This window comes from Plectropomus leopardus, chromosome 17 (genome assembly GCF_008729295.1).
Source record: "Plectropomus leopardus isolate mb chromosome 17, YSFRI_Pleo_2.0, whole genome shotgun sequence".
Lineage (NCBI taxonomy): Eukaryota > Metazoa > Chordata > Actinopteri > Perciformes > Serranidae > Plectropomus > Plectropomus leopardus.
Window position 1 is genome coordinate 24,942,486 of NC_056479.1, and position 15,088 is coordinate 24,957,573.

General features: G+C 37.6%; 2 protein-coding genes and 1 long non-coding RNA gene across 4 annotated transcripts; 2 read left to right on the forward strand and 1 right to left on the reverse strand.

Annotated features, from left to right (window-relative positions):
• The first annotated feature begins 2,894 nt into the window (after positions 1 to 2,894).
• rpusd1 (RNA pseudouridine synthase domain containing 1) lies at positions 2,895 to 6,173 on the forward strand. 2 transcript variants are annotated; one of them, XM_042505267.1, is made up of 6 exons: positions 2,895 to 3,004; positions 3,670 to 3,914; positions 4,425 to 4,548; positions 4,699 to 4,801; positions 4,973 to 5,074; positions 5,512 to 6,173. In XM_042505267.1, the coding sequence occupies exons 2-6, from the start codon at positions 3,724 to 3,726 to the stop codon at positions 5,922 to 5,924; spliced, it is 933 nt and encodes a 310-aa protein (XP_042361201.1). In that variant the 5' UTR covers positions 2,895 to 3,004; positions 3,670 to 3,723; the 3' UTR covers positions 5,925 to 6,173. The 2 variants fall into 2 exon arrangements, with proteins under 2 accessions (XP_042361201.1, XP_042361203.1); XM_042505269.1 differs by having other exon boundaries at positions 3,681 to 3,914.
• Positions 6,174 to 7,548: 1,375 nt separating this feature from the next.
• On the forward strand, positions 7,549 to 14,337 carry slc25a17 (solute carrier family 25 member 17). The gene is made up of 9 exons (XM_042505751.1): positions 7,549 to 7,757; positions 8,210 to 8,270; positions 8,372 to 8,438; positions 8,599 to 8,750; positions 9,085 to 9,201; positions 10,630 to 10,778; positions 12,369 to 12,464; positions 12,673 to 12,758; positions 13,577 to 14,337. Exons 1-9 carry the CDS (start codon positions 7,701 to 7,703, stop codon positions 13,728 to 13,730), a joined length of 939 nt encoding a protein of 312 aa, XP_042361685.1. The 5' UTR covers positions 7,549 to 7,700; the 3' UTR covers positions 13,731 to 14,337.
• On the reverse strand, positions 10,747 to 14,425 carry LOC121957220. Its single transcript, XR_006106739.1, has 3 exons — positions 14,337 to 14,425; positions 12,435 to 12,496; positions 10,747 to 10,830 (listed from the first exon to the last, which is right to left on the reverse strand). It is a non-coding gene; the product is annotated as an uncharacterized LOC121957220 (long non-coding RNA).
• Between the last annotated feature and the right edge of the window lie 663 nt (positions 14,426 to 15,088).

Genomic DNA, 15,088 nt, shown 5'->3' on the forward strand with positions numbered 1-15,088 from the left:
CTTGTCACAGAGTGCATGCTCAGGTAAACCTGCCGATCTGCCACTCAGCTCTCTAATATGATTTGCTCTGAAATGTTACGCAACAATAACCAGAAACCCAACAATAGAGACACAACCCCACATGTCAGTAGTAACACCTGTCTCTCGCGCGCACACACACACAATGGAAAGCAGATTGGGTTATGAAATCCTAATTATATAATAATTCTTGATCTTCTTAGCTAAAAACAGATTCAAACCTGGCTGTGTTTGGGGATTACTTAATGAAAGAGGCTGCACTTTATTCAACCTGCACATTATGTCAGCACGATGCATTATGTCAAAAATCAGCACTTGCTAATAATGTCAAGTCAAGTCAGTTTTATTTATAAAGCCCATTATCAGTTGTAAATATTTAGTATAGTTGTTAAAATTACTAAATGCACTCTATGATAGCATGTTACGTTATGTGCAAATATATGTGTTCTCTATGAACTATCAGGGGGGTCATAGCGTGTGTTTAGTGTCATAGTGTTTAGATGATTATAATGAAGGACTGATTACAGAAGTTTTTTTTGACGTTTTGATCTTTTTTTTTTGCCTTGACAGACTCTTTCAGTATGAGATGCCAAATACACTTCACCTATTGTGATTTCACTTAATATCATTAAATATGTACGACTTGTGACTCCAAAGTAATAAGCAAAGTGTTATTAGCCAAGATCTTACTAAAATTAAGTTTTCATTTTTGTCTTTTTTACAGTGGTGTTTAACAAAAGCCCCAAAACAAACAACTATGCATCCCAGTTGCTTGAAGAACCATGGATAAAGTTACATTTGTATGTTTCATACACATCATATCAACATTTCGAAAGAGACAAAGCTGACACCATTTGAGACCAACAAACAGCAAAATCCACTGTGTTTTAGTGAGTTATTACTATGTCTTCTGCCAGAATAGCACCACAAAAAAGCATTTTTTAAAAAAAACTTATTTTGATGTTGTTTATCAAGACATTGCTGCATTCGCTGCTGAGTTAGTGCCACCAAAGATCGGTAATTTAAGCCAAAACCAAGTGTTTTTTGTGACTAAACTTAAAAATAACCAAACATTAAACACAGTTTTTGAAACATAAAGTTTCATTGTATCCATTACATAATGGCATATGTAAGCTATCTGTGGTTTGCAGAAACATAAATTGCAACATTAATTCTGGTGATTGGTTTGTTTCAGAATAATAAAAAGCAAGCAAATTAGTTGTTAATTAAACAAATGTATTGAAAGAATTAAACTGAGCAAAAAAGGCACCCATAAAAAAAGAATGATAGTAACCTTTTAAATTTTTCTACTGATAATCTCTTTTGACTAACTCAAAGATCCCAACATCGTGTGTGTGTGTGTGTGTGTTCATCACGCATGTTGACATTGCAATGACAATAAAGGAACGATATATTGTACAGCCCTAATTCTTGTTTTTGTTCATTCATATTCACAAATCAAGAATCTACTGCCTTCTGTTGGGGGATCCAGGAGTGGCCAATCAGATCCCTAAACTTTATGCATTTTGGTTGAATATCTAAGTTTGGTTCTTTGTCTCTGTCACCTAAATGCCCCTGCTCCAGGGTTACTACTCTCCGATGATCCAGGAAGTATCGGGGCAGAGTTTCATCATCATTTACAGCTCGAACAAGAAACAGAACAGAACACAGTCAAACACAAAACACAACAGCATTTCATCATCTCAAATACAACACGCTCACACTGCTGGATGGAGCGTGTCATCAGAGCCGGTGACCCCTGACAGATGGAAGTGTCGTGGTGAGGTCGAGGTGAGGGATTATAGGTGCCATGAATAATGTGTGAGTGACCTGGAACAATCCTGACAGAGCAGGAACACATGAAACTAGAAGGGCACTCAGAGAGCACAGACCCTCACATGACCAAAGACCCAAATGTTAACGAAAATGAAAAATGATTTGTGTATCCGCCTCGTGATTCAGATCTACTACAAATTTGAACTGTTTCTTCCTTGGTCCATTCTGCATCTTTCCACCAAGTATCATGAAAATTGGACCAGAAGGTGGAGTTAACCAATGCAATATATATATAATCCCCTGTATCAAGATTAAGGATTCCTATGTTTCATGTTCAATAATATTGCCATAATCCATAATGTGTCCACTGAAAAAAGTTCTTAGAAAGCTATTCAGGAGAGGAGATGAAATTACAGTAATCTGCTTTATTGAAAGGAATATTAAAATGGAATAAACAAAGTAGTTATGCTTTAATTCTAAGGGAAGACAAAACAGAAATCTGCAGTACAAAAAATATTTGTACTTAATATAAGTAATCAACAAGGGAAGTTTTATGGTTGTATGTATGGTTGTACATTTTTTTTTTACCCTATTGACCTTTTGTGTATTATTATTTTGTTAAAAATATATGGCAATTTGCAATGTATAACTCTATTTTTAAAGGCAAATTTCTTAAAACATTTTTTGTTCTCATACTCCACAAATGTCCACTTCAGTCACAGAATACATTCTAATTTTACTCCTTTCTATATTATTGAGGTTTTAACCATTATTTTTATTATTGTTGTTGTTATTTTAATTTTTACTGCCAGATGCAAAATGATTAACTTTCAAGGGTTAAACCGAGATCTTTAACACTGTCTGATGTAAGTGTTAAAGTAAGTATTGATTAACAAATAAACTAATTAACAAACTTAACAAATAAACAATAAAATAAGATTTAAAAAAACGTTTCCTCTACAAAGTTATCCATATAACTCAATAATCCTACTCATTGATCCCGCGGTGTTATTCGCTCCAGTACAGTAGGGGGCGCTGTTCACATTGGCCGTAATAATAAAGAGCGAAGAAGAAGAACATGCGGCTGCACAGCTGACGCCGACAGCGCTACTTGTGGTTGTGTTTACATCTGTGTTTTCTCACAGTTTTACGCCCACTTTGGCTACGTCGAGGAAATATACGACACACTATTCTCGGCGAATCATCAAAAGTAAGTTTTTGGGTCAGTTTGAATATCGCGAAGCTAACAAATAGCTATTTATCTCATGATATTAGCATGCAAGAGCTAGCAAAGCACCGGTGCTAACATGCTAAGCAGCGCATCATGTGCTGCTGCTAAACCAAAAAGTTGTTTTACAAGGTATTTGTGCTCTGCTTTAATGCGGCAGAAGTCACTTATGTATTTATTTACGATGATTCCTCAGACACGAGAGGCTACTATCAGCCTGTTCTCTCTCAGAGTCTTTAACATGGTTATGTGATGCAGCACTGTGATTAATACTCATTTTATGCCTGTTTACCAAGAACACAACTTCTCTCATTTTATATTATGGGTTTTCTAGACAAATTTCTCTTAAAAACTTTCATTAAATTCACGGAATTTTGCATAATCCCACAGCTCTAATCCCCAAACTGCTTACATTATGATTTTCAGTCTTTTTTATGTTTAGCCCTTTAAGCTAAATTCATATTTTTTGTTATTGGGTTTTAAGCCTCACCAATTACTTATTTTTCACTGGATTTGGTTGACATTTGTACTGAACATCCAGTAAATTTTAAGGATAATCTGCATACTTGCTCACAGTCAGATTAGGTCATAGTTACACAGTGAAATTCAAACCTTTATTTAAATAATTTAATGTATTTAATATCCAGACATCCTCCAGGTCTCTGCAGGGCTGTTGGATTTGTGTCAGTTAAACGCTGAACATGATGACCACAGAGCCCGCCAGCCTGGACAGCCTCAGTGTGCTATACCAGAGCGATGACTACATCGTGGTGGACAAACACTGGGACATCCGCATTGACAGCAAGATGTGGTACGAGAAACACACTGTGCAGGCGCAACTCCGGCACCGCTTCCCTCAGCTGGCAGACCCGAGCACCTACTATGGATTCAGGTCAGAATCACACCAACAACATCAGTTCATACACATCATGCTTATAATTGAAGTCAGTAACAGTCTCATCGTGTTTCTTTCCGTTTCTGTTTGTTGTGTGATCTAGGTGATATTGAGATTGAGGTTCATTTTTTGTTTTGATGCCCTGTTTATGATGACTTGAGAAATGTACTTTTTAGAAATGTATTTTTTACTAAAATGTTGTCAGTTTATACCTTGTTTTGGTTGGATGAATATGAAAAACTTGAGTTGTGCTTCAGGAAGAGAACCTTTTTAGATGCGAATTTTTTTGCACAAGCTTGGGAAAGAAGGCAGAATATTTTGTTTAAAAACCAAGCTGTAAAACAATTTCTAATCTTTGAAATGAAATGTAATGAATTATTTGACAGCTGCAGCTGCAATTTAGGTGTCTCATAAACCCATGAGGGTTGGACACATTGTCTACATGCAACGTAAATAAAATAAATCAGTCAATCAATCCATCAATTAATCAATCTTCCCCCTTAACAGGTTCTGTCATCAGCTGGATTTCTCCACAAGTGGAGCTCTTTGTGTCGCCCTCAATAAAGCTGCTGCCGGCCGAGCGTACCGCTGCTTTAAGGACCGAACCGTCACCAAAGCCTACCTTGCTCTGGTATGCATCTCAAAATCAGTGACACTCATGCTAACATTACAACATGTTCTTTTTGGCTATTTGTCCCAAGTAATTCCTCACATTCTCTTTTGTGTGATCATAAAGATCTGTAAGGAAATAGAATTAATTCCATTTTACTTTGCTTCAAAGCTACGGGGCTGGGTGGAAGAAGAGACTCAAACTTTGGACTTCTCCATCGGCAAGAACTCCTCAGAGGGAAAAACACACATGATGTGTATTGAGGGATCAGAAGGTAAATTAACCTTGTTTGGCTTGCACTGTTTGTTTATGGGAGTACACCTAATTTGCATTTAAAGTTTTACATATGAAACATTTGCATAGAATTAGTGAGAAGTACACTGTGAAGGTAATAACAGCCTATTTTTGTGTTTGTTGCTGATCCCCCACATCCTTCTCTTGTCAGGTTGTGAGAACCCCAAGCCTTGCCAAACTGAGCTAACGGTGTTAGAGTACGGTTTGTATGATGGAGAACCTGTGACCAAGGTGCTACTGCAGCCACTCACTGGTAATGATACTCATTTTCTCCTTTTCAGCTGAGAAAAACATTACACATTTATCTTGTCACCTCATTTTGAAACAAATCTTATTTTGACAGTTTACACTTCCAAAACTGCCATCAAGTTTTTATGCAGGCACATGTTTTTGGATTGTCCGTATATCCCATTGTCATATAGGCAGCATTTCACGAAGGCCTTGAGAAAATTCTTCAGATTTGGCACAAACTTATTAGATTTTGGTGGTCAAAGGTCACTAAGACCTCATGCCCTGCCCATTCTCGTTAATATCAAAAGCTCAAGAATGCCTTGAGGGAATTTCCTCAAATTTGGCACAAACATCCACTTGGACTCAAGGATGAACTGATTGGATTTTGGTCAAAGGTCAAGGTCACTATGAACTTTTGTCTGTCTGTCTTTCTGCCTGTCTGGCTGCTTTCCCTCACAGGACGAACCCACCAGTTGAGGGTCCACTGCAGCGCAATAGGCCATCCCATCGTCGGGGACTTCACCTACAGCTCGGGAACAGACGACACCCCCTACCGCATGATGCTGCACGCCCACCTCCTCCACATTCCCCTGGAACCTGAGCCCCTGCTCGTCTCTGCAGGAGACCCCTTCCTCCCCGCGGTGGACGCCAAGTGGCTCCCGCAGCGCTCATTACGGACACTGACGGCCACTGTGGGGGCGCTGCTGGAGCAAAAGATGGAGGAAGACAGAAAGATCAAAAAGGAGAAGAGAGAGAGAGCGAGAAAGGAGGAGGAGAGGAGGAAAGGATGCAGGGAACAAAGGACTGAGGAGGAGAGTGAGGAGCAGAGGACACAGTGTCAGGAGTGGCTGAGTGAATGGGCAGGAGACTGATGTGTTTTTTATTTATCTTAATTTATTTTAGCTTTTAACTAATAAAGGCCAAGTTGAGTATGCATGCTCCATCTCATCCACCAACTGCGTTGCATTTACATGGCAAACATGCAAGTGAACCAGCACCTGAATTCTCTCACAAACCAGTTCCAGACATGTTTGAAACAGCCTGGTCTCACTCCCAGAGCATCCAAAAAACCCCGCTTGGTCCGTGGCACTCAGCGTCAGATGCGGACGCACGATTCATCCTGTAGCGATGCACTGGGCTTTAAGCCTACTCAACTATCGACATCATTATAACAGCATACACTTTAACACTGAACCAGTAAGCAGCTCCAGTGCAGTTAAACAATAAGTGCCTTGTTATTAAAAGAGGAGTTGTGTTGATGTCATTCATTTGTCTAATACACATGTAAGAATTTTAAATGTTAGTGTCGTCACATGTCCCTGCTATAAATAGTCAGATGACTTAACTTTATTAATGCAGCCTGTGCAGCAGCAAATGTTTTTTTGTTCATGACCAAATGTGTTCGTTCATGTGTGTTATTAGAACAAGCTGCATGGCTGTAACATACATGGAATCACATGTAAAAGCATATAGAATACTACACCATGTGTCTTTGTTTTTGAATCAAACTCTTTGAACATGAAGAAAATATTTTATGCCGATTCATTGACAAATGTCCACAAATTAATCTCCTTTCAGAATTAACTTTAAAAAGTTAAATAAACAGTTGTACAAACATTCAGCCTCCTCTCTAAGTCATCACTTTTTTAAATAAAATTGTTTTTAGTGGAACATAATAACTTGAATGTATATCAAAACCTGTTGCTGCAGAAACACCATTAAAATTGTAATTACTTACGTGGCACACCTGTGCCATTTCAGTCTTATATTACAGGTTGACATCCTAAAGTTCCTTTGCTGCACCCTGAGACGACCACTGTGAAGGTCACTTACACCCTTTCTTTCATTCATGTCCATGTAAACACAGTGCATGATGCTCAGTAGCAAAGCAGCAACCTCATTAATAATAACACAAATAATACTTGGTAAATGCACAAAACCATAGCAGAGCACAGAGATGTGGACTAGCGTCACAAATTTGATGACTTAAGTTGCAGCAAAATCAAAAAGGACTTGCAACTAGACTTGGACTTAAACACCAACTCTTGCAGGTCAAGAATTACTACAGAGATGCAAAAACTTCATTTGGCATTTAAAATTCTAGTAACCGCAAAGTAGCTTTTTTAAACAAACTTAATAATGTAGCCTACAAATATTTAAAAAGCATTCATGACATTTGTCCATTTTAAATCTGTAAATTGTAAAAAACATTTTTCTTGCTATTAAAAATATGTTACATTTACTGAGGAACATAATGCAACTTATTTAGGACTCCATACTCAGAGTTTAGGACCTGGGACTTGAGTGCAAAGACATGAAATTTTCTTGTAACTTGCTGTGACAAATCCAGCATCTATTGGGACATTGTCCCCTAATTTCGTCATTGGGTGATCCTGCAAACATTTTAAAAGGTAAAACAACAAAGCGTGACAACTACATTACCCATAATGCCTCCAGTGTTCTGTAGAAAAACGTCTTCACAAGTCAGCACAAGAAAGCGAGTAGGCGTTTTAAAAACGGCCAGCAGCGGAATGAGGGCTCCACATCGGTTTCATTTTCCAAACAGGAGTTTAAGAAAATGGTCAGCGTGTTTATTGTAGTCGATCAAAAATGTTTAGAAGCTTAAATTAAACTGATAACTCGAGAAAATGAGTGACGCGATTTTCTCGTACGAGAGTTTGGTCCATGCTGTATCAGGAGCAGTGGTGAGTTAGCTTAACTTTAACTGTTTATTTCTGTAATTCAGTGTATAACGTTAGTGACATTACATTAGCTATGGCTGTACAGTTGGTGCTCGTACGCTTTAAATATCCCCACACAAAACTTCATTCAAAATACAACGATATTTTATGTTTTAGACCTAATCGCGCCACATGAAACATTAAATAGATAAAGGTCTCTAAATCTTGAAATGTCTAGACCAGCAGTTTGATTCGGCAATATGTGTTATTATCTAACCTAACAAATTTGCCGAATTTAACAGGGTTTTTGGATCATTGAGGAAATACAGTAGCTTCAGTCTTAGTCTATGTGTTGTCCTATGCATACCTTAAATTATAAGATTTTTCAATGGAGTTTGGTGCGAGACTTCTTCCATACTGAACCAAAAGGCGCTGTGTATGTCCCTTAACTGAATACTGATTGTTGCCTGTTTTAGGGAAGTGTGACAGCCATGACAGTATTTTTTCCTCTTGATACTGCCAGACTGAGGCTCCAAGGTAAGGAACAGTAGTAATATAGTCTTATTTACAGTTATTATAGTTATCAATTTGATTTTTTTTTTTAATCAATAAATAAGTTGTTTTTTATTTGTGTTCAGTGGATGAACATAGGAAGGCCAAATCAACTCCAACCATTCTGGCAGAAATTGTCAAAGAGGAAGGACTGTGAGTGGAAAAAAGATGATTTAATTTGTTTCTATGTGTTTGCTTTATCAGTTCCTATATACAACAAAACAGAGCCTCTCATGACATGTGTACAGAATGCATTGCTGCTGTCACAGTATAACCATAGTCATTTTCAATACTTCAAATCCCTCTTTTGCAGACTCGCTCCGTACAGAGGCTGGTTCCCTGTCATCTGCAGCCTCTGCTGCTCCAACTTTGTCTACTTCTACTGCTTCCACAGCCTCAAGGCGAGCTGGCTGAGGGGAAAGCAGTCGTCACCAAGTGCTGACTTAATCATAGGCATTGCTGCAGGTAAAAAGGGTCAAGTGAACTCCTACGACCACTTATTTTAACATAATTGAGGTGCATATGTGATGGAATTAAGGTAGAACAGATGTGATGTTGTGTACAGCGTCTTTTATGAATAATCTAATGCCTGTGTGTATATGATGATATAAATATGATGTACTGAATTTTGGACCACGGAAAGATTAGTTGGTGTAAGTGGCATTAGCTAATGGGGATCTTTTAAAATAAAAAATAATCAGTATCGATCATAAAAGCCTCGTTTTTGTGACTCAGATCTCAGATTTGAGTCCAATTCTTCATGACTGGTCTTGATTATCGTCTGTCTTCTTGTGTGCAGGAATTGTAAACGTACTGGTTACCACTCCTTTGTGGGTGGTCAATACCAGGCTGAAGCTTCAGGGTGCCAAGTTCCGCAATGCAGAAATCCGGCCCACCAACTACTCCGGCATTCTGGGTAAATAATCATTTTCTGATCATACTTAAATATTCAACCACCTTATTCCTGTCTTAATGATACCTGGTGTGAATTATGGGTGCAACCTCCAGTATCCTGTTTCTGAACCTGAACGTTTTCCAATGCTACAGGGTTCCCACGATCATGGGAAACCTGGAAAAATTATGAAAATTCACATTTTCCAGGCCATGGTATTTTTAATCGAGTAAGGAAAGTGCTTACAGTTTACAAACCTAGTGGATAACATCTCTCATGATGTAACATAATATTATACACATTTCTCCTTGCATTCTCCATTTATGTATGCCAGCCTGCTGAAATTATATTTGAATTAACTTTGGCAAGTGGGGGAAAAAATATTATAAATCCTTGAAGAGTCATGGAAAAGTTTACATTTTTGTCCATGAAAATGTGTGGGAACCCTGATGATGATGGTACCTTCCTTCCTAGAGCGATTAGGAAGTAAAACATATTATACAAACCACCTATTGCACCTCTAACGGGGTAATATGATCATATTTTCACCATTTCTTATAGCCATCTCACCGCGTGGGCGGTTTTCCATTTTTACCAAATGTGTTAACGATTAACTTGCCTTGTTCTGTTAACATATTTTTTAATTAAACAGAACTGAGCTAACATACGGTAAACATCTACTCCATTTTAAGATGTGATTTGTGATTTCTTACAACTCATAAACAGACACTAACATAGCATATTCATTTCAACTGGGTATTCATTTTAGCTCAATTTAAAATGACTACTCGTCTGCTTAAAAGATGCAAATTACATTTTTTTTTCACTGCTGATTTATTAAATCTGAGTTCTAATGACAGAGACATGGTGCCAAATTAAGCTGCACACTTCAGGAATATCAGTAAAGTAGAAAAATAAATAACATAAGGCATTTGTTTTTATATGATACGAAAGTTGTATGGTAATTCAGCAACACATTTTCAGTCTGGATGACTTATGGCATAATTCAGGGTTTGTTGTCACGGGTGTCATGTTAGCAGAGCTCACTGGAACGATGCTATGCTCCCGTTCTTTAAAAAAAATAGCAGTACACCTAACAGGAAAAGACGGGGATATTATATACTGATGAACTGACTGTCATTTTTAGGTAATTCAAGTCATACGTCATTCTTTTCTGCAAATTCTGATTTAATAATCTGCTATGTCTCAATAAACTTTTTTCATAATTTCTCATGTCATCTCAAGTATGTGAAAACGTCGCGTACGCATTAGATTAGGGGGAAAATAAAGGGAAAATTGCTACCTGCATTGGTAGAATCATAGACCGAGCATTTTATTTTTCATTTTGAGAAGATTCTTTGTATTTAACACACTGTTGTTGATGCCACATCTATATCTTACTCTGGTTGTTTGGAAATCTAATAATGGCTGATTTACTCTTGTTTTTCACAGACGCATTTGTGCAGATCATCCGTGATGAGGGCGTGGGAGCACTGTGGAACGGGACCTTCACGTCTCTGCTGCTGGTGCTGAATCCCGCCGTCCAGTTCATGATTTACGAAGGCCTGAAGAGGCAGCTGAGGAGAGGAGCTCCCAGGGAGGTGAGTGAGGAACGGAGAGAGGCGAGGATACAGATGGCCCTTTCCCTGCTGCCTGACAATGACAGTGTTATTTATTATTATTCATTGCATCGTTTTTACAAAAGATTCTCCAATCTTTGCGATTTTTTAATCATAAATTATTTGCATTGTTGTGCTTTTTATTCTCATTTTTGAGTTTTTCATTTTTGAGATTCACATTGAGTTTTAAAATAAACTTTTTACAATTGAGAATGTATCACTGGAAAGTGCAACATAAAACATTGAATATCCTTTAAAGCCCCAAATATCTTAAACAATGGTTTGAATGTTCAAAACTACACTGTCCTTGAATACCCTAAATATAATAATAATAATAATAATAATAATAACAACAATAATACAATATCACAGGTAAACAACAGTACCACATTATGGTAATAAAACAAATGAAAAACACAAATATTCTCTTGTAATTAAGTGATAGAAAAGTAAAAGAGGGAGTTCCCTTCAGGTCTTTCCATCATGTGGATGAGTAGACACTGGATATGCAGTAATTCTGTTCACATGATTTTAGCGTGGCTTCGGCAGAGGTGAAAGGCTGTTGAGGCAGAAACTGTGAACATGTGTGCTCGCCCAATTTCGTACCACGTGCCTTTTGACATTTTTGCGCTTCACCAGAGCAGTTGTGGATAAATGTATTAATTAAAGGGGATCTATTATGCTTTAATCAGGTTCATACTTGTATTTTGGGCTTCTGCTTTGAGTAAGACTTGTTTACATGCTCTAATGTTAAAAAAATCCTTTGTTTTCCACATACTGACAGTGCTGGAGCATCTGCATTCACCCCCTGCCTTAGGTACTCGTTTTTAGTGCCTGTCTCTTCAAGCCCCCCTCCCGAAAAAGCTTTGTATGCTTTAAATGCTCTGAGTGAAGCCAGTTTAATCTAAAGTAGGTTAAAAAAAAAAAGATGGACAACACTAGAAATAAAAGCACTTTTGGTCAAAGAATTAGAGGTTTCTATTTCTATGAGAGTTAATGAAGAGTTAACTTTCACTTTTTTGATTTGATTTGATTTAAATGTATTTCTAACATGTTAAAAGGAATTAGATTTCAAAAAGAAATGGTCAAACATTATGATTTGGTTTACATATTCGAAAACGGAGTGAGAAGTACAAACTTATTTAATCCCACCACTTCTCCACAACTCACTGAATTTTAATTAACCACCCTTATTAAAACATAAATAAACTAGGAAGGAAAAAATAAATAAACTAGAAAAAAACAAAAGAAAGTAAAGAATATCACTGTGTTCTGCGGCTCCATCTTTGTCAGGAGTGTGGTACAATGAATAACTGAACGATGTATATTCCAACAGTGCTCTCAATGAACGGTCCAGCTCCAAACATATAAAACATGTGTGCTGATATCATAGCGGTCCACCACAAATAAATGAATGTGTGTGAAACGCTGGTTACTTATTCACTGTTAGTGTGGACATTTGAACTTTGTAAACCCTCTGGAACGAGCCTCCTCCTCCTCAGACCTGTAAGCGACCACGTTTCACTAATAATATGAAATTGCACAAAAATGTTTTCTTCTTTTCCCCTCAAGCTGTCGGCTGTTGAGGCTTTTGTCATTGGCGCTGTTGCCAAAGCTGCTGCCACCGTTGTTACCTACCCACTACAGACGATACAGTCCATTCTCAGGGTAGGTCTCGTGTGTTTGTCTGTGGGCTTTGTCTACACATGTAAAAGAAGAAACTCGTAATTAAAACCTTCATCTCAAATTTTCCTCATTTTTCTTCCAATGAAATCCTTTACCATCGGAATACTTGAACATATGTTTCAACCATAAATACACTTTCTAAGCATTTGAGCTTTAAGGACGTGTTTGTTTTTTGTTTGTCAAACTACAGTTTGGTCAGTTCAACGAGTCAACAGACAAGTCAAAACTACTGTCCAGTCTCAGGACTATCAAGTGTCTGTTGGTCAACAGAGTGAGGTGGGTAAATACAAACACACACGCTCAAACACACAAAGGTTAGCCAGGAACAGCGAGCGCCCCATGTACAGAGGTTACGTCCTCACCGCAGCAGCCGTGGGTTCAAATCCAACCTTTGCCCTTTGCTACATGTCATCGCCTGTCTCTCACTCTGCCATGTCAAAGCTGTTCTATCAAATAAAGGCAAAACGCATCAAAAATAAAGTTAAAAAAACAATAAAAATTTTATTTAACTTGTTTTCAACAACATAGCAACTGAATTACAATCAGCGTGGAATATAAAAATATAAAAGCTTGCATGTTGTCCCTTTTTTTTTTTTTTTTTTTTAATTTTCACAAAATGAGGTTTTTGGAAACCCGCCTATTGTCTTGATAAACTAAAGAGCACATTAGAATTTATAGTCTTCCTCTATTGAATTTCACCGTCATATTCAAATTTAATGCTCAAATTTTGTGTATTAACATTTTCTATACACAGGTTTATGCGTTACCAGTGCCCCATCTTCATGTGGTTGTTACATGTTGTGTCCAGCAGAGGGCATCCCAACATCAGTACCTACTACTACCAGTAAACATTAAGAGTTACCAACAGGCGATAACATGCAGTGTGTTTGAGATCAGAGCGAGCTTTCAATAAAAGCCCATTTTAATACAAACCATGATCTTTTTCCTAAACCTGACCAAGACAAGAAGGCAAACTTCTGCAAACAGCACCACACATTCAGAAACACAGCCTCTGATTGGTCGACAGTCTTAAAGGCATCATCTCTTTTAACATATTTATAATCATTTTTTTTTTCTGTTTTAACCTTCAACAGGAAATATGGCATATTGGGTCTGTTTAAAGGCCTGGAGGCCAAGCTGCTGCAGACAGTGCTGACTGCTGCCCTCATGTTTCTTTTCTATGAGAAGATCGCCAGCTGCACCTTCAGAGTCATGGGGCTGAACGGCAAACACTACAAGAAACGCTAACTAGCCTCGCAACCAACGACATTTAACCACGATGCACTGAATTAGCTTCTTTATTAAGCCTGTCATGTGTGCTGTCCTGCTCTTAAAAGGGAACACCACCTAAATTCAGATTTCCAGTGTGTTATTTCCATGGCCGAGGAGAGTTCAATCAATAACTGTGAACATGAGCTACTCTCTCTCAAAGGCAGAAACCACAGAAGTAAGTCTCAAAATTTCGATGTCATCTAGTATAAAGTCGGGAGCAGCTCCTTTGACAATAAATAGGAGACTGATTTTGATGATCCGCAAAATTTCTGTTTTCTTTTTTAATACCCTTATGACATCCAGACTCTACACTTGATGACATCACAAATTTGAGCCTTAGCTTTACCTATATTTTCTGACTTTCTTAGACCAAAGGAATAACATGTATGAATTTTGAAAGTGGGTGTAGTTCCCCTTCAAAGCACTTAATGACTGTAGTGATCACATGCTTACAGACTCCCTGATGGGGACTTTAGCTCCTTGAAAAACTTTCTCATTAACATTTAATGTGAATTCTTCATTTTAGCAAGTCCTTATTATTCCTGAGTGTAGAAATATCAAGTGTAAAAAAATGGCCCTAACCTGAGCAGGAGACCTCCAGTTTGTAGAGAGAGAAATCTGAAATATACACATAGTTTTTATTCTGCTCTTGAGAATTCCTAAGTTTCATTTCTTTCATATCTCAGCACAGTGACCAACTCCACTTGGCAACATCATCAGGCTCTAAATTTAGAGTCAAAAAAGCAGTTAGTTTCATTATGACAGAAATGAAACCAAATCAAAGCTGCGGCTCCTGCAGTCCCCATCCCCAGTTTTACAGGGTCTGAAGAGAATGAAAGAAAGAGAGAGCCTGATCTCCAAAAGCTAAAGAGAGAGACTCTAGATTTAATTTTCTTAGCATTTCTTCATATCTTTATTATCTGTACATAGGAACATAAAAAACAAAATAATTTCTTCTCGTCAATATCTGACAGAAAACCTGCATTATAAACTTTGGTCAAGGAATTTGAAAGATTAGGATATTTTGTAAGCATGAATGGTTCAATGAAGGATGCTGTTGAGTTGCATTATGGGAATTGTAGGATTGGGTATTTTTGAACTGATGATGATTTATTTTTGTTTAGCTTTCACGTTTTGTGTTTTTCCTTCTGCCTGGAGTTCTGGGGAGACAAGTGTAAAATAAACATGCAAATATACAGACAAAAATGTGAATTTACAGACAATTAAATGAAAAATATTGATACACAGACCACAAGTCAGATTTATAAATGGTTAACACAACAGACTTCATGAAGTATAGTATTTCAAATAAAGTAACAATGAGCAAACCCAGA

Bases quoted from the DNA above. Each gene is read 5' to 3' on its own strand.
- slc25a17 (XM_042505751.1), top strand. From the start codon at position 7,701: ATGAGTGACGCGATTTTCTCGTACGAGAGTTTGGTCCATGCTGTATCA. The intron at 8,439-8,598 runs GTGAGTGGAAAA...CCTCTTTTGCAG, and splicing joins ATTGTCAAAGAGGAAGGACT to ACTCGCTCCGTACAGAGGCT. The intron at 12,465-12,672 runs GTAGGTCTCGTG...GTCAAACTACAG, and splicing joins CGATACAGTCCATTCTCAGG to TTTGGTCAGTTCAACGAGTC.
- rpusd1 (XM_042505267.1), top strand. From the start codon at position 3,724: ATGATGACCACAGAGCCCGCCAGCCTGGACAGCCTCAGTGTGCTATAC. The intron at 4,549-4,698 runs GTATGCATCTCA...TTTGCTTCAAAG, and splicing joins CCAAAGCCTACCTTGCTCTG to CTACGGGGCTGGGTGGAAGA. The intron at 5,075-5,511 runs GTAATGATACTC...TTTCCCTCACAG, and splicing joins GCTACTGCAGCCACTCACTG to GACGAACCCACCAGTTGAGG.